The sequence below is a fragment of the Mustela nivalis genome, assembly GCF_964662115.1.
Source record: "Mustela nivalis genome assembly, chromosome: 17".
NCBI lineage: Eukaryota > Metazoa > Chordata > Mammalia > Carnivora > Mustelidae > Mustela > Mustela nivalis.
Window position 1 is genome coordinate 7,209,972 of NC_139036.1, and position 19,336 is coordinate 7,229,307.

The window sequence follows — 19,336 nt, forward strand, 5'->3', positions numbered from 1 at the left end:
TGTCTTGGAGTATCTGCTGACTACCCTGAATCTTAGTGATGTAACACAACCACCATTTTGTTGTCTCCTGTAATTTTGTGGGTCAGGACTTTGGGCAGGTTTCCCCAGGCAGGTTCTCAGCTCAGGGTGATGCCTACTGGGGCCACTCAGCATTCCTTTTCTAGTGGATGGTTGGTTTATCAACGTACCTTGGCAGGAACCACTAGAAGGGCAAAGCTCTCTCCAGTAGGGCACCTAGACATCTCAAACGGGGTCTCGAGGCTCCAAGAGCAAGCGCTGTAGCAGACAGTAAGTAGAGGATCCCAGTCTCTTAAGGCCTGGGACCAAACACCAACACAGTATCCCTCCTGCTGTGTTCTGTCGGTTAAAGTGGTCACAGGTTCAGGGTCGGGAAGCATAGGCAGGAACTCTTTTTTAATTTTATATATTTATCTTAGAGAGAGAAAAAGAGAGACTGTGAAAAAAGAGGTAAAGGCGGGAGGAAGAGAATCCCAGGCAGACTCCTCGCTAAGCACGGAACCCAATGCAGGGCTCAATCCCACAACCCCGAGATCATGACCTGAGCCAAAACCAAGAGTGAAATTCTTAACTGCCTGAGCTACCCAGGTGGCCCAGGTGCCAATTCTTGAGGAATGGAGTGTCAAAGAATTCATAGCCTTTTTGTAACCTCCCCCATGGATTATATTTCCTGTCCTGCATTAGCTAAGATCCTACAAGGCAGGGTCCGCTGGGTATGAACTCTCTTCCATAGGCAGCCTTTACAGCTCCCTTGCCGCCAGTGAAGGGTAGTGGAGTCGAAGCCTTTTGACTTTGATTCTGGCCACCGTGTGTTTCTACAATGAAGCCAGATTTTCTTGTTTAGGGAGAAACGGGTGACAACAGTGGTGGAACTGGGCCGTGCTTTGGTGAGGAAAGATGCCGGCCCAGAAGTATGTCTGTGTAGTTGTTTGTTGGACCCACTCTTGCTGCATTGCCTTGAGATGGTCATTTGAACTGGACAGTTCGGTCTAGAGACAGCTCCTCTGCAAATGGGCAGGAAGCATCCCAGACCTCCTAGCTGGCCTGGCTTCCATTCCATTTTCTGTTTGGTTTCCAGAAATTAGCATAGCCTTCTTTGCCTGGCTGAAGCAGTTTCTGAACTAGTCCTCTTGGAAGGCAGCTCTGAATCCAGCTCACCTAGAGGTTGTAGTAAGATAATCCAAAATGGGCCTGGGAGTGGTTGGGTTAGCCAATACTTAAGGTCTCTTCCAACCATGATATTCTGGTAGAACTTCCATCTTTTGAGGAAGGACAAGGTCAGTCAGTGTTAACACAGACTCAGCTCTACCATATCCATAGAAAGGAGGCCTCTCTTCCCCTGGAGAGGGGTCCCACAGAGAGGTATGCCTTGCCAAAGTGCGGTGGGCAGAGTCAGGACACGTTCCGCCATCTTGGTTCTTTGTGCACACCCATGGTCCAGTCACTCTAACTCTGTCCTGATCACCGTGTCTCTGTGCCCACCCACTGTGAATTATTTATAGTGCCTGGCAGTGATTTTCTTTATTTTCTGATCCCTAGCATTTGGCGAGGAGAAGGGGAGGCATACCATTTTCTAATAAGTTCTGCAGCCCAGGCACTGCGCTAAGTGACGAATGTACATGATCACATTTAATTTTCTCCCCAGCCTTTGGAGGTAGGTGGTATTTGTCTCCAAGCCTATAAAGGGCAGAACCTGGAAGCCTGTGCTCCAAGACTGTAATCCATCCACAGCCCATGCAATGTATAACACAGAACAGGTGTGTTTACTGAGTATGCACTGTGGCAAGTCCCCTTTGAGCAAAAGGGCCACATAAGTAATGTTCCGAGTCTTCTGGTATCAGACATGTCGTGTGCATTCTCTGTGACTGAGTCCATGGTACTATGTAGAGTCTGCAGGATGGTGAGCCTTCTCTCCCTTCTGGTCTCTGAAACCGCAGGTGGGAGGACTCGCCTCTGAGAATGTGAGGTGGGCAGAAGCCATACAGAACTTCCGACACCAGGGAAGCAAGTTATGTGGAGACATCTTACTCACCACAGCTTTCGTGTCCTACCTCGGCTTCTTTACAAAGAGGTACCGGCAGAGCCTCATGGACGGGACCTGGAGACCCTACCTGAGCCAGCTGGAAGTACGTACATCCTGAATTTCTCCTGAGCACGCCAGCCTGGGGCTACCAGTGAGCTCACATGATGCTAACTATACCGCTCTTCTCGTTCCTTCTTGCCTGCTTCCTCCTGCCACTCCCACCTGAGCATCCCCCTGCATGGGTCGGAGGTACCCATGTCCTTCCACCTGCTTCCACCTGCTTTCCCATCTTCTCAACCAGTGCCCTCTGGGCCACCTGAGGACAGCATCTCTTCTCTCCATTGGGCTCTCCAGGGACACTCTGGAGATGGGGGGATGGATTGGACAGGGTTTCCCGAGGGAACAGGGAACATAAACCACAGAGGAGAGAGGGACAGAGACATTAAAAGGTCATGTGTGTGTGAACCTTGAAAACACTCCACTAAGCAAAAGCAGCCAGCCACAAAAGGCCACCCGTTGTAGGACTCCATTTATGTGAACGAGCCAGAAGAGGTATAGAAAATAGACTAGTAGAAGCTGGGACCTGGGGTAGAGGGAAAGGAGGAGTGACTGCCAAAGGGTATGGGGTTCCTCTGGGAGTGAAGACACCATTTTGGAACCAGATAGAGCTGGCCATCACACACAACATCACGATGGACCAAATGCTGGAGAATCAGGCCCTCTAAAACGGTTCATTTAAGTGACATGAATTTTACCCCAATTTTTAAAAAAATGTAGGTGTGAAGTATGTCCCCAGTAGAAAATATTACCTGTAGAAGAATTAAATGAGTTGAGAGTGGCCAACAACAAAAAAAAAAAAGTAAAGGAGGAGTCTGGGGCACACACGAGGGCCACAGAGAGAACCAGGCCCCGGGAGGCATCCTCAGGCCTGGAGGTGTGCTGGTGGGCTTCCCAGGATGCACCAGCCAGCAAGTCTGCAGGGAGAGGTTATGCAGGCGACCCCAGAATTGGGGGGGTGTTCTGGGCTGGGAGAAAGGGAAGCATTTCTGGTTCTTTGCAAGCTGGGCCTCTGTCAGCACGTGGTAAGTGCTGTGCGTGATGGGAAGGGTGACATGGCACAGGCAGGGGTAGGCCTTGAGTATCAGAACTTGGGGGAAAAGGGACCCTATTAGCAAGCACAAGGGCAGAGAGGAGCCTGTGGATGACACACATATAACCCATGCTAGAAATTCGGTTTAGATGAGTACACCCAAGAACAAAGGCTCACGAAGGCTGGATCTCCACTGTTGTTCCTCCGTCAAGAGAAAAAACAAAAAACAAAAAAAGCTCCCAGGACTTGAAGAAAACGCTCCCAGAAATCATCACACAGCCAGAAAAGCACTCTTTGGGGGGATTTTAATTGTGCTTTCCAAGGAGTCTTGGCGACTTTGGGAACTCCCCCGGCCCCAGCTGAGGAAGCCTGCTTCTGCTCTGATCGTGTGTCCCCTTCCGCCTCCTCAGGTCCCCATCCCCGTCAACCCCACCCTGGATCCCCTGCGGGTGCTGACAGATGACGCCGACGTGGCAGCCTGGCAGAACCAGGGCCTTCCCGCAGACCGCATGTCCACGGAGAACGCCGCCATCCTTCTCAGCTGTGAGCGCTGGCCGCTCGCAGTCGACCCACAGCTACAAGGCGTGAAGTGGATCAAGAACAGATACGGCGAGAACCTCCGGGTCACCCAGATCGGCCAGAAGGGGTACGTGGCTGAGCACGTCGCTTCTCCCTTCATGTCGTTTGTGCGGAGGGGACAAGAAAAGTGTCCTGAGTGGATCTTAAGGCCCAGTTGTTTCTACCTTCCTGCTCCTTCCATGAGGTTTCTCTTGTTTCTCTTCCCATTTTAGGAAACCTCTCAATGAAAGATGCGTGGGTTCCAAGTCTCTGCTTTTCTTTGCCATGAGAAATCGTGTGAGTGCATGTGTGTGTGAGAGAGAGAGAGAGAGAAAGAGAAAGAGCGCCTCCTGACCCACCAGGAGTCCTGTCTCCACCATCTGTCCTCCCCCTCCCATCTCTCCTTGGACACGTCCACCCCAAGCATCACATTCCACGGGCAAGCAAAATTCTGGGTTTTACAAAGTCTCCCTTCATGTTTAGCCAAAAGTACCTGTCTTAGCCCATCTTAGAACCCACTTCTCTGCCCATTGTTCCCACCTCCAGCCCAGAGCCCCAAAGAAAAAATCTAAACATTGTCTCTACTCGGGAATGATGGACCATAGCAGTTGGATACATAGCGACCAAGTCAGTTCTGAACCTTCCAGAGCTCTGGCACCTGCCATGTGGCTTCGTACATAGGTGATGGGGGTGTTACTACCCAAAGGGCCATGAACGACACTGAGCATGTCTATCCAGCACCTTCCCCAAGCCTCAGCACCTCCCACCTCATGGCTTCAGTACCTGTGTTAGAACCTAGCTTTACATTTTCAGTTCTCAGTTCCTGTTCTGTGCCATCAGGACACATGAGCGGGATAGGACAGGGCAGTGGTGGAGAGGGTGAGGGACAGAGATCATTTGTGAGATGGTTGGTTCGTGCCAGTCCTCACATTAGGGACCTCATCTCAAATGCTTTCCTTAATCCACACAGCTGATAAGGTTAGCATTACTGGCACCGTTTCACATCTGGGGAAACTGAGGTTCCCAGAAGCAAATTAATGTTTGCAGAGGTAGTACCATTTTAATTTTTTTAAGATTTTATTTATTTATTTTAAGAGAGCATGAGCGAGGGGAGGATCAGAGGGAAAGAGACAAGCTGACTCCTCACGGAGCAGGGAGCCTGAAGCGGGGCTCAATCCCACAATCCTGAGATCATGACCTGAGTGGAAACCTGAGCCACCCAAGTACCCCAAGAGTATGCCATTTTAAAAGCAATGTTCACACTACATCAAAAACTAGTTATGCACTATATAGTAGCTAACTGAACATAATTAAAAAAAAAAAAGTGATGTTCATAACAGCATTATCCACAATATTTACAATGTGGAAGCAAATCAAGGATCCATCGACAGAAGAATGAATGAACAAAATGTGTTGTACCCATACAATGAAATGTTATTCAGCCTGAAACAGGAGTGAAATTCTGACACCCACTCTAACATGGAAGCCTGAGGACATTCTGCTGAGTCAAATAAGCCAGTCACAAAAGGACATGTGCCATATGGTTCTACTTGCATGATGTTCCTGGAGTTGTCAAATCCACAGAGACAGGAAGCAGAATGGTGTTCCCAGGGGGCTGAGAGGAAGGATATGGGGAGTTATTAGTTAAGGGGGTACAGAGTCTCAGTTTTGCAAGATGGACAACTTCTGGAGATGGGTGGTGGTGACAACAGTGGGAATATGCTCGATGTCCCTGAGCTGTACAGTTGGAAGCCGCTAAGACAGCAGGCTGTGGGTGATGTACATTTCATCGCCATTATAAATTAATTTATTGGATGTTCTTAACAATCGATGGAGGCAGTGTTTGAAGCAGGTGGTCCTCAGTTAGAAACCCAAGGTTTATCTACTCTTAACATACAGCTGCCAAGGTGAGTCTTGCTGCTTTGGTCATATGCCCCCAACGTGGCTGCCCAGAGGTCCAGATCAGCTGGCATTGTTTAACTCAAACACTCAATGTTACAAAAATCATTAAACAGAGCAAATATTGGCCACTGACATGAATCCCTTCTTGTAGAGAAGGTAAGATTTAAAATGAATCCCAGGGTACGTCAGGGTATATTTATATCTGTGTCATGGGCCAGATAATCTCATCTTGGCCTTTTCCCCACACTGGGATCAAAGCTTTCTCTTCTAGGGGCTCCTGGGTGGCTTAGTTGGTTGAGCCCCTGACTCTTGGTTTAGGCTCAGGTTATGATCTCAGGGTCGTGAGATCGAGCCCCACATCAGGCTCGGTGCTGAGCATGGAAACTGTTTATGATTCTCTCCTTCTCCCTCTGCCCACCCCCCCCCCAACTCATGCTCTCACTCTCTCTCTCTCTCTCTCAAGAAAGAAAGAAAGAAAGAAGAAAGAAAAGATTCCTTTCTAATTAGCTAACAACCGTACCTTAGACACCGGTGCACTTTCCTCTTTGCTTGTTCTAGATCCCTAGTGCCAAAGACAGTGCTGACACACAGCACGCCCACAGTAACTATGTGTCCATTAATTCTGTGTTTCCGTGTGCCCACTTTTCTGTTGGATAGTTTTCTGGATTTGTTGTGTATTATCTGAATATAAATATTCTAATACACACAGTATGTGTTAAGACTCCTAAGTATAGTCTCCATTCATCATATGAATGGAAATTTGTTCCAGGTGTCATTTGCCTTCTGATTTTATTTGTGGGATTTGATCTGTGACAGTTTGGGGGGCTTTTTTGTTTGGGGGATTTTAAGCCAGGCATGTCATCCATTTCTTCCATACATCGTGCTTAGAAAAGTCTTTCTCCAGAAATTATAAATATTCACCTATATTTTTTAGGTTTTTCTGTAAGTTTTTTTTTTTTACATTAAAATCCAATCACCTGAAATATATTTTAGGCTCCTATAGAAGATACAGACCTAATTTTCATTTTTGAATAGTTAGCCCTTGTTCCAGTACCATCTATTAAATTCTCCATCCTTTCCTCAATTGATTAGAGATGACAGTTTACATTAAAGTATTTTATAAGCAGTCTTTAATCTTTTCCATTGATATAATACTATACTGGTCTCTGATTACCTAGGTTTATATTTGGCAACATTTACTGTGGTAAAGCTCATTACAAAAGTAATATATCGGGGCACCTGGGTGGCTCAGTGGGTTAAGCCTCTGCCCTCAGCTCAGGTCATGTCTCAGGCTCCTGGGATGGAGCCCCATGTCGGGCTCTCTGCTCAGCAGGGAGCCTGCTTCCCCCTCTCTCTGCCTGCTGCTCTGCCTACTTGTGATCTCTCTCTGTCAAATAAATAAAATCTTAAGAAAATAATAATAATGTATTGGGGAAAAGTTGCATTGTTAAAAAGCGGGGGGGAGGGGTTGTTACAAAATAAAAGAAATTTAAAACTCTTGTGATTCATGCTTCAGAGAAGAACTCTGCTAACTTTTTGGTAGCTGAAATCCTTTCACATTCTTCCTATATATCTTATACATAGGATACCATATACCTATGCTTCAAGGTATATAAAATATTTCAGCATTAGCTACTATGAGTCCCTCCTCTTCTTTTTCAGGACCTTTTAGTTCTTTTTTGCCATCCTTATTCTTTTATTAACTTTAAGATTTATGGTCAGTCTCTGTAGTTTCGTTGTTGTATGTTATTTGAACTGGAGTTATATCAAACTTACCAGTCTATTTAGAGAAAAATCAACCTTTTAACATGTTTATTAAACTCTGTGTAATGTTAAAAAATTTTAAATAACCTGGGTTTGACAATTAGTTGTTAAAAAAAATTAAGATATATCAGTCCAGCCTAACATCCAGTCATAGAAAATTGTTACAGAAGAGTATTTAACAACCGGGGGAAATGTTTCCGATACATTTTATCCCCAAGAACCAAATTATAAAACAAATGTGCTGTACGAATCCACTAATAAATAAATACAAGTGCAAACATAAATTAAATTATAAATAAAGTATAATAAAAGGAATCAACTTGAAAATATATCAAAACACACTTTCAACACCAAAATGTGAATGACCAATGAAAAGGTCACATTCATTTTCATATCCTTTTTATATTCTGTCATGTTTCCTTATCTCTGAAACTGCACAAGATCACAGAAATATACATTTAAGTAGAGGAAAACGGGGCCACCAGAGTCAGCCCAGGGAGCTGCGCCCCACACATCTGCCACGGAGGCCGTGGTTGTCGTATTACATTTTCTGCAAATCTGTACCTTACCACCGACTCACGCTGCCCGACTCTCTCCCCAGCTACCTCCAAACCCTAGAGCGTGCCCTGGAGGCCGGAAACGTGGTGCTGATCGAAAACCTAGAAGAGTCCATTGATCCTGTTCTGGGACCCCTGCTTGGGAGAGAGGTCATCAAGAAAGGACGGTAAGACTCCGCTCTGTCGCTGATCCTTCCTAGGGAGCCGGCTTCCAGAACCGTGAGCAGGTCTGCTCTTCCCAACCATCCCCTCCTGAACTCCTATCACGTGCTCCTCACAACACGCACCCCTCTCTCACTTCCGCGAGGGAAATACTTAGCTGCCCTTGACTTGTGGAAAAAGTTTCCTGGAGTTACTCTGCGCCCCTCAATCAAGTCCTTGGCTTCCTCCTATGTGGGAAAAGTGCATGGTTTCAGAGGAACTTTAGAAAGGAAGTGCTCAAAACACAGACTGACTTGTGAGCCTGAGGATTTTATCCAAACTAGACTCCTGGGTTCTGAGAACTCGGTGCTCTGGCCCTTTGATGAGCCCCTGTTGGTTGGGGGGCTGGCAAGGGATTAGGGCTTAGCAAGTGTCTGGCAGAAGGAAGAGGACGAGAGAGGATGAAAGACAGCAGGCACATAGAGTGAGATCGAAAGAAAATTATCACAGAAGGTTTCTTCACTCCAGACCTTCACCCACTGCCCAGGCCAGCCATGAAAAGAGGGCGCCCTATCTTTCAAGCCTATAAATCACCTTTGTGCGAACTGTTGGTGTCCTTTTCTGCAAACGCTTTAGTGCCATCTGCTGGGAAAGTCTCATAATGTACCAGCCTACTTGGACCACAGTGTGAATGACCCTCCCAAGAGTCAGGCACGCCAAATCAAACATGGCGGCCGCATGAGAAAGTCTCTCACCCCCCCACCTGCACCCCCCAGACCCCCGTGCCCCACATTAGGGCAAACAAGGATCTCAGGGCTCAATCTAGACATGCTTGGGAGGAATCCGAATGTGGCCATATTGTTTGCTACCATCTCGCCAAAAAACATCTAGAATTCTGTCCTTGACTGAATCTCCCAGGAAGGCACCCCACCTTCAACATGACCTTTTGTGTTCCAGATTCATTAAAATCGGAGACAAAGAGTGTGAATACAATCCCAAGTTCCGGCTCATCCTTCACACCAAGCTAGCCAACCCTCACTACCAGCCTGAACTGCAGGCTCAAGCCACACTCATCAACTTCACGGTGACCAGGGACGGCCTGGAGGACCAGCTGCTGGCCGCTGTGGTCAGCATGGAGAGGCCAGACCTGGAGCAGCTGAAGGTACGTGGGCTACCCACCAAGGAAGGGAGGACAAAAATGCTCGGCCCCCACATCCTGCTGCCCATTCCAGGCGAGGGTTGGGGTTGCTCACTTTTCTCTCTTATGTGCCTGGTAGGTTGGTTGTTTTTCCTGGAGCTGAGCATCACGGTTCTTTGCTAGACTTTGGGGAGGGCGGCAAGGGGATACCCAGCACCATTTAGCTGCCTGAATGTCAAGTTGGGAAAGACAATAGAGCGAGGCAAGGACCAGAGAGACCGAAGACATCAGGGAGAGCAGAAGACACTCTTGTCACCAACAGCAGAGCCTGGCCCAGGGCTAGGAACATGCTTGGGCCCCCACATGAGTCCAGAAGTAACCACTGTGGGAGGAGAGGGTCTTAGTGAACTCAGGCTGCTACAACAAAATACCACGGACGGGGGGGACTATGTTCCCGCCCTCATGGACCTTACAGTCTAGTGGAGGAACACAGAAGATCACCGTAAATAAACAAAAATAATGTCATTTGAGGTAGTGACAAGACTTTTCAAGAAAATAATGCATTGTTCTATTGAAGAGTCAGCGAGCTAATTTAAACCAGAAAGTCGGGGTGCCTGGGTGGCTCAGTCAGTCACGTGTCTGCCTTTGGCTCATTTGTGACCCTAGGGTCCTGGGTTCAAGTCCCGCATTGGGCTCCCTGCTAAGCAGGGAGTCTGCTTCTCCCTCTCCCTCTGCCCTTCCCCTGCTTGTACTTTCTCTCTTTGTCAAATAAAATCTTTTAAGAAAGAAGAAGAAAAAGCAGCCGTGAATTTAGCCCAAAGTCACATGACTAATAAATGGCGCATTTGGGATCCCATTCATCTGCTTGTCTGGCCTCATGCTAGCTGGCTTCCTACTTCAGCCATCTGAAGGAAGGAACTTGACCCCATAGCATTTATTTATTTAGGATCCTTTGGGCTTCCACACCTGACTCCCCCTTGCTCCGTGTCTACAGTCAGATCTCACGAAGCAGCAGAATGGGTTCAAAATCACCCTGAAGACGTTAGAAGATGACCTGCTCTCTCGCCTCTCCTCAGCATCTGGGAACTTCCTGGGGGACACAGCCTTAGTGGAGAACCTGGAGACCACCAAGCAGACAGCTGCTGAAGTTGAGAAGAAGGTAAAACTGCCATGTCAGCCAAGGTTGGGAGGCAAGACCCTCTTCCCAGCCCCTGAGTTCTGGGTTTTGGGGAAAAAAAGAAAAAAGAAAAAAGTCAGAATTCCCAGATGGCTTTTCTAGGTTCCCAGATTCCTTCTAGAAAGTCCAGGGAGGCAGGATTCCTGAGTCAACCAGCTCACACCCCATGTTAGGGAGTCCCCATCTTCTGGGAGATGGCGTTTGGCAGCTCAGCCCCAGGGACGCCTAATGAGCATTAAGTCGGTGCCCGGCCTCGTCCTCCGTGCAGGGGATAATAGCTCAGACTTCATCCTCAGCAGCTTGTGCGATGGCCCCAAAGCTAAGAAGTCACACTGCTTCGAGCGTTGGCTGGTTCAGGCATGATCACACCCTGAGAAAACCCACCCACCCACAAAGATCTCTCAAGTCCAGTGTCCATGAGGGAACTCGGGTGGATTCTCAGGAAGCTCAGCTCTCCAAACCGGTTGACAACGCTGCATGGACTTCCTTCCTTCATGTCACAAGGTTTGGAAGGCTTTTATTCCCCCATGGGGGACTGGAAGACAGGACGTGGGGGTGTCCGAGCCCCTCGCCCTTCGTGGGCAGGCTGCTGCTGCTTACACAGGCTCAGGAACGTTCCCAGCCCTGCTCCTGAATCAGAGGAGCAATGACAGCCCTGCTCAGAATGGTAACAGTACACCTTTGAGGGAATACACTCCTTGTCAGAGTTTTGGGATTTCTCCAAATATCAAAGCCTCTGTTCCAGGTAGGGACAGGGTAGGAAAAATGAAAAGTAACAATGAGGGCAGGTAGTCTGGCTCATGCCCTCTCTGGGATAATAGAAAATTGAGGTTGGAGTGAGAGACTGAGAACAGGGAGGTCCAGCCTCACTTCGTCTCCATGGCCACTGTGTGACCACCGGGTTTTACTGCGGGTTCTCCGTACCTCCAGATATGAGGGTGCAGGGTTTGTACAATAAGTATGTAGAAGTTCCACTGTCTTGGGCAGGAGGGATGGGAAGGTGGACATAAACCAATTCACATATGGTTATATGTGGATAAAAGTTTCAGGGGCACCTGCAGGTTCAGTCGTAAGCGTCTGCCTTCGGCTCAGGTCATGATCCCAGGGTCCTGGGATCAGGCCCCACTTTGGGCTCCCTGCTCAGCAGGAAGTCTGCTTCTCCTTCTTCCTCTGCCCACACCCCTGTGTTCGCTCTCTCTCTCCGTGTCAAATAAATAAAATTAAAAAAAAAAAAAAGTTTTAGTCAAGGAAATGTCTCAGATTCCAGGAATAAACACCTAGCTAGGTATTGGTGCCAAAAACCGAAAGATGAGAGCAGAAATGAATTGGGGGATGAGAAGAAATTATCATTCTAGTTTGTGTTCTGTTGAGCTCCAAGCACCTTGGGCCATTTGCATAGTTCTGTGCTATGGGTTTTTGGATATTTAATCTTGGCTGGTGATAAAATGCTGACAGTCTTCAACAAGTAGTTGGTCATTGAAACCAGGAGTGGATTAAGTCCCAGGAGACATGTGCAGTGATGAGACTGGGAATAGAGCACTGAAGAAGACGAATATGTTTGAAGGGAAATATAGAAGATGTGAACTGGAGTAGAGCAGAGAGGTTGGAGGATCGACAGGGATTATGAGAGAAAGCATCTAAAGAAGTTGTGCCAGTGGTATTGAATGGTACTGAGGACTCAAATAGGATGTGGCTGAAATGTGGCCCCTGAACTCTGCAAAAAGGAGTCACCAGTGATCTTGGGGAGAGTGGTTTTGGTGAAAGCAGAAGCCAGACTTCATTAGAATGAGAGCCAATGGGAGCTGAGAAAGGGAAGGTGAGTATAAACAACCCTTTAAAGAAGTCAAACTGAAATGGGAGAGAGAGAAAGGACGGTGACTTAAGAACATGGATCCCCTGAGGTGGGACAGACTGAGCATGCCTGATCCTCGGAGAGGTGGGAGGATGCATGGATTACAGAGGAAAAGCAGGAGTCAAGAAGAGAATGTTAATTTACAGGAAAAAGAAGGAACAATTAATACAGTGGAGGACATAAGAAAGTCAGGGGAAATATCATTTAGGTCACAGATGATGAGCTTGTCCTTAGAAAGTTGGAGAGGGGCACCTGGGTGGCTCAGTCAGGTTATGGTCATAACCTTCAGCTCAGGTTATGGTCTCAGAGTCCTGGGATCAAGCCTCATGTCAGGCTTTCTGCCCAGTGGGGAGTCTGCTTTTCCCTCTCCTTCTGCCCCTCCCCCCATTCATGCTATCTTTCTCTTTCTCTCTCTCTCTCAAATAAATAGAATTTTTTTTAAATAAATAAATAAATAGAGGGAGAGCTAGTTCCGATGTGGTAGGGTCTGGGGACAAACGTGAGTCTAGAAATGAGATGCATAGTCCACAGATCTATGTAGGCAACTGAGCTAGGGAGACGGAGACTTAAAGGAATCAGAGGAGAGGCAGAAGTGAAGGAGATTCCTTCTGTTGGTCTCTGTATAACCGGGGAGAGCATGAGTCATGTTCACCTGCTGAGAGTAAAATAGTGGTGGTGAGGTAGGTAGCTTCGGGAGCGGAGTGAAGGTTTGCAGTTGCTGGAATAGGAATGAAACGTGGCTCCGGAAACACAGTTCATGGGCAGCATTGAGAACCCAGGTGAGCTGGAAACGTATCGATCTATGAATGAATCTCAAGAATGCCATTCTGAGTAATTGTATGATTCTTGTTCAGTCCAACCCCTTCTAAGAATCTATGTCTTCAACTGCTGAATTTAACTGATTTACATTTATTAACATTATTGATAGAGTGAATTTCTTTCTACTGTCTTAATTTATGTTTTCTAGCAACCATACTTAGTTTTCTCTCCTTTCTTGCTTTTTCTTTATTCTCCTCTTTATCCTTTGCTGATTTTAAAGTTATTTACTTTGTTTTATCTTACTGATGAATCTTGTTTCATTTATATATGAAAATTGTATTTCATTTTATGTGTGACTTAACAATATATATTTTGACTTAACAAAGTCTAATAATGTATCTGGCCTCTAACCAAAACAATATAAGGACTTCAGAATGCTTTGATCATCCTTTCCCATCTTCTGTTACTGTTTTATATTTTAGTTCCATGTAATATTCCCAATATTCCCAAGGTGGCCTTTTTTTTTATGGCCTTTGTTTTTTAGATTAAGCATGTATATAAGAAATTCTCAGACCTCATTTCTCCCTTTTGGATTCAATCTTCTTCTAAATGAAGTAAATAATTATTTCTTCAAGGGCCTGTAGATAGTAAATTCTCTTTGATGTTGACTGTTTCTTTGATGAGCTCTGATCTCAATTTTGGAAAATTTTCAGCTATTATAGCTCCAAGTGTTGCTTTTTTCTATTCTCTACTTACCTCTTTTAGGTGTATTTTGAATCTTCTCATTCTGTCTGCCAACTCTCACTACCTCATATATTTTTCATCTTTTTTCTCTCTGAGCTGCTTTTGTTCCAGTTTCCTCCAATCTGTCTTCTAGTTTGCATATTCTCTTTCTGATGCTAGTCCATTCTTTAACCTGTGCACTGGTTTTTCATTTAAATAACTGAAATCTTATTTTTAGAAATCCTAGTGAGTTGTGTGGTTTTTTGTTCTTTGTTTTAAGGCAGTCTGTCTTCCTGTTTCTAAGGTCCAGATTTTATGCTTTCTTCCATCTCTACTGCTCTTAAGCAGTAATAGTTAATGGTGAGCTATAGACCACTCAGTGATCTTCAGCTCTTGGAATGCTAATCCTTCTGGGATTTGGGGGAAGAGGGCAGAGTGAGGGTTTCTAATTGTCACCTTGGTCAACATTTCTTTCTGAAGTTTGTAACTGTTTACTGCACGCTCATCTTCAAAGGGGGTCATTGTTGTTGTTGTTGTTGTTGTACTTTTTCCTTTGAGACTCTCATGAATTATCATTGGTTTCATTCTTCTGGAGCATAAAGCAGGTCATACTGAGGTGTGTATTTAGCGGCATGTTCTTTCAGAATCCCTCTCTGATGCTAAGGTCTCTTTTCTCATTTTTCTCTGTGATAAGAAATTTTCTGAAAATAACCTATTCCATTGAAAGAGATCCTTTGGCAACATGGGTGGATCTAAAGACTTTAATGCTAAGTGAAGGAGTCAGATGAAGACCAATATGATATGGTCTTTCTCATATGTGGAGTTTAAGAAACAAATGAACAAAGGAAAAAGAGACCAAAATATAGACCCTTAACTCTAGAGAACACACTGATGGTCACCAGAGGGGAGGCAGGTGGAGGGGTGAGTGAAATGGTTGATGGGAATTAAGAGTACACTTCTCACCATGAGAATGGGTGACGTATAGAGTTGTGGAATCACTGTCTTGTAACCTGAAGCCAATATGCCACTGAACGTTACTACACTGGCATTACATTTTTGTTAAAAAGAAAGAAAAAAGGAAGGAAGGAAAGGGAAAGGAGGAAGGAAGGAAGGTAGGAATCCTCTTTGGGAATTTACATATTAATTCTTTCATAAAAATTAAAACAAAATTCCCTTATGCTGTTTTCACTGGATTTTCACTGCCTGGAATTCTGGTTTATTTCCTAGTAATGTATATGTAAATATACATACATACATACACACATAAGTTTATTTCTTTCTTTTCAAGTTATATATGTTTTTTTCTGTGAGATCTTTCTCATTGGAAATGAAGCTCAGAAGCTTGCATGGCCCACACTTCCCAGCAGGAAGAGCTTGCACTCACTCGTGAAAGATAGAGTATGTTGCCTCTTTTCTCACTCAAGCACTATTAAAAAAAATTACCACAGCATGGAGCACTTGGGTGGCTCAGCCAGTTAAGTGCAAGACTCTTGATTTTGGCTCAGGTCGTGATCCTGGGGTCGTGAGATTGAGCCCCACATCAGGCTCTGCACTGGGTGTGGAGCATGCTTAGGATTCTCTCTCCCTCTGCCCCACCCCCCATGCATATGCACAAACACATGCATGCGCTCTCTAAATAAATAAATAAATAAATAAATAAAATAACGTGGCAGCTTCCTAACCTTCTAGCTGCTATCCACCCCCCGCCCCACCCCAGACCCTTCCTGCCTCCCCGCACCCAGACCCATGTGTATTGACACAGAGAAGCCAGGCTGATGGGTTGGTTGGAACAATGCACCACTGTTTCCCTCCCCAACAGGTCCAAGAGGCCAAGGTGACAGAAGTGGAAATCAATGAGGCCCGAGAGCACTACCGGCCAGCAGCTGCCCGAGCCTCTCTGCTCTACTTCGTCATGAACGACCTCAGCAAGGTCCACCCGATGTACCAGTTTTCTCTCAAGGTGACCTACACCTGCATTGCTTTGCATAATCATTGTAATATGGCCCCCACAACTCTCCGTGAGGGCTTGTCTGTAGGCTTCATTAGCTAGGGCAGGTCTTCCAGGTCAAGTCCGGGAAGGCAGCTATAGTGTCTTTAGACCCACGTACAGTCCTCATCTCTTTAACTGGGGCATTCAGGACTCACAGGTACTTGGGCTGGAATGCGAGATGCCACAGCCTGACTCACTCAGCGAGCACAGATGACACAGGGGGTGCTGCGGTAGGAGGACTGAGAAATATCAGAAGTGACCCCTGCCCCCAAAGAGCTTAAAATAGGATAGAGGGACAATCAAAGGTACATGCCATCTATACCCACTAAGGACCAAAGGAGGCAATAATAGCAGTCCAGCCTTAAATGACTTGTCTTATTACTCTAATATCCTCAAAGCTACTGCTTTATGGTTGCTGAAATATTTCTAAACCAAAGACATCAGCAAATTGTAAGTGCTGACCAAACTTAACTCACTCATGAAAAAATAAAGCCCTGTAAATTTTAAGCAAGTCACTGAACGTATATCTTCCTCTGGGAGGGTATTCAGGAAAAGACCACAGGTGGAGAGACATTGTGGGTAGGAGCATTTCTGATCTACCTCCTTGTTTGACGTAACAGAGGATAGACACCCACACTCAGAGCACACAGCTCATTCTGTGAAGGTAAACTCTGACCAAGTTTGGGGCCAGGGTGTGGGGATGGAGGTGAGCAGGTGGGAAATCAGGAGGTCTCCTGTACCTGGGGCTCACTAAATTACAGGTGGCAGTTAACCATTTCTGGGACCCCTTCCCTCAACTGCAGATTACATGAAATGTGTTTATAATGTTTTATGGTTTGGGGACACCTGGGTGGCTCAGTCAGTTAAGTGTCCAAACTTTTGATTTCGGCTCAGGTCATGATCTCGGGGTCGTGAGATCGAGCCCTGCATGGGGCTCTGCTCTGGGCATGCAGCCTGCTTGAGATTCTCTCTCTCTTCCTCTGCCCTTCCCATCCCCTCTAAAAAATTACTAATAAATATATAATATTTTCTGTTTTTACAATAAATCTCGTACTTGGGCTTGTATTCAGGTCAAAGTGACAGATAAAAGAATTACAAAGTATCTCAAGACAGTATGAAAGTTAGATGATAAGCCTCATAACTACAAGATCACTCCTTAGTTCTAAGAGCCGTTGAAAAGATTTCTGATGAAACCCATGAAAATGTGTGTTCTGAAACACGATATAAGTTGTCTTAAAGCAATAATATCCTCATAGAGGCTTGCTTCATCATTGGATGTGCGACTTGGGGCAGGAGGGCATCATGGGGCCCCGTGCTGCTGTTAAGAATTGCCGACCAGCTTGATCACTGAAAGCAGATTTAAATACTCAATCATAACAAAATGAAGTGTCTTCAGGGGCACTGAAACAATAGTACACCCTGAAGCCTTGTGTGATTGGAAGAAAAACCAACCATGGGAGTCTCCTTGGTCTTGGCTTTGGTCTGAGGTTGAAATTTATAGTTTCTGTTCCAGGCAGAGAAAGGAGAGGTGTTCTCAGAGCACAGAAACCAGAGACGGGCCAGTGTGGCACATCCCAGCCCTCTAACTTGTTTTGAGTAGGAATGTGTTCCAGTGTGTCTATTTCCTTTTACGCAAGCAAAAACTCTTTGAGAGCCAGTCGTGAACCAGCCTGGAAGTTCATAACATGGTTAAGATGGAACCTACTTGATTGCAATTTTTCTTCAAAACTCAGCCAAAGGCTAAGACAGGGTTAATGAGACTTCACTTGCCAAGTGCTCAGGGTGTCCTGAGGTGTCCATTAGTCCAGGACTGATGGAAGGCCTGGTTCCCTCTGTCGTGTGCCTTACATAGAGAGGCCCAGCTCTTGGAATGGCATTTCTCAAAGGAAAGTCCAATCCCCACCGTGCCAGGTGTGGAGAAACATCCCAGGGGATTGGGTTGAGGTAGTCAGAAGATGTTGCCACGATCTTCAACACGAATGAGGAAGGAAGCCTACAAGGGTTTCAGTAACAAGAAAGACCATAGAACTAGGAAATAAAGGAATTCATATTTCCCCCCACTTTGCAAATGAGGAAATACCGAGACAAAGATTTTATATTGGTTTCCATTGAGGTTCAAATGCCTGGTCTTAGAAAGACCTAAGACTTTTTTTTATTCTCTTTTTAAATCCACAAAAGGGAAAAAGAGAAAAGACTGGAAATCTGCATAGCCATGAACTGAGAAGGCCTAATCATCTTTTGATTTCAATTTTCTTTAATGATGCATTGCATAAATATCCCATTCAAAATGTAGCATTCTTAATATCTTTATAAATGCTGTACACTTTAAAGTAATGAAAAATTGATTCATGTAAATTTGTATTTCATATGAAAGGCTTCATGTTCAGAAGATAGAGCCAAAGCCAGCTATCCACCCTGCTCCCTAATCACAGGAAGTGTCTATCAGGAAATAAGGAATGCGTAAGAGGACTCTCCAAATGAATGCGCAGTTCATAGGAAGAAAAACAATACGTGATGTTCTGATCATTTCCAAATGGAAAAATAATTAATTTGAAAATATTCTGAGAGCCTACAACGTTTATAAGGGTCTCTTTAAGATAACAAATTTGTCCAACACATTTTGGTTCTACCATCAAGAATTGTGGAGTTTACTGGCTAGGATCATTAAGCCCAACTGGTTATTGTTGGCTGTGTATACTCTTTTTGGAGGGTAGTTATCCAACAAAACTTACTGGATCTAATTTAATGATTTGGGCTACTGGATGATTACTTTTCACTGGTCAAAACTGTAGGCTCTCGACTGTATGCCCCATATCTTTGCCCACTTCGTAGCCATGTAATTCATACAAGCAAACTAAGAAAAGAGCTAATAGCATGTTGTCTGATGGCCACAGTCCCTTCTTGGCAGGCTATGCTGGGAAATCATTTCTGTGGCAGGCGAATTACAGTACTCTTCCCAGGTAAGTCTACTAGCTATGTACAAAGAGAGCTGTGTAAATTACCAGTGTCCACCCTCCTGTCCCCAGGCATTCAGCATCGTCTTCAGGAAGGCTGTGGAGAAGGCTGCTCCGGTTCAGAGCCTCAAGGAACGCGTGACCAATCTGATAGACAGCATCACCTTCTCGGTGTACCAGTACACCACCCGTGGGCTCTTCGAGTGTGATAAGCTGACCTACCTTACCCAGCTTACCTTTCAGGTAAATGTGAATTGAAGAAGTTTCTGGAAAAGAGGTCATTTTCCAGTGCCCAACCAGCAGGAGTAAAGAACGTTTCTTCCATTCACACCGCTTCCCATAGAATGTGATGACTGTTTGGCTCTAAGCGGAAGTGTTGGACAAGAAGGTCCAATATGGTGCATGCGTGTTGCCTCACCATTGTCCCACTCATGGCGGCCATGTCTGATCAACTGTTGTACTTCCTGTTTACCTTGGGTGACCTCAAATCCTCCTCAGCATAGCCCTCCACGACCCATCAACCCAAAACTGGCACAAACAATGAAACTCAATGGCCATACCAATAACTAGATCCTTTTTGAGATGCTGTAAGAAATTTACAGCATCTCTCATTATTTACTTACCTCGAGAGACGAGTTCAATGCGCCAAACTTCCCATGTTAACTGCAAATGTCTTTTCATAGCCATGGC

At 45.6% G+C, this 19,336-nt stretch overlaps 1 protein-coding gene across 4 annotated transcripts in view; it reads left to right on the top strand.

The window, feature by feature from the left end:
- The window catches only part of DNAH9 (dynein axonemal heavy chain 9), a 318,684-nt gene that overhangs the window by 230,189 nt on the left and 69,159 nt on the right, over positions 1 to 19,336 (top strand). For all 4 annotated transcript variants that reach the window (XM_082708418.1, XM_082708419.1, XM_082708420.1 and 1 more), the window contains 7 exons: positions 1,956 to 2,144; positions 3,542 to 3,777; positions 7,957 to 8,079; positions 9,011 to 9,215; positions 10,186 to 10,350; positions 15,522 to 15,662; positions 18,719 to 18,889. In XM_082708418.1, the coding sequence (XP_082564544.1) occupies positions 1,956 to 2,144; positions 3,542 to 3,777; positions 7,957 to 8,079; positions 9,011 to 9,215; positions 10,186 to 10,350; positions 15,522 to 15,662; positions 18,719 to 18,889 (1,230 nt within the window). The remainder of the gene's footprint in view (positions 1 to 1,955; positions 2,145 to 3,541; positions 3,778 to 7,956; positions 8,080 to 9,010; positions 9,216 to 10,185; positions 10,351 to 15,521; positions 15,663 to 18,718; positions 18,890 to 19,336) is intronic.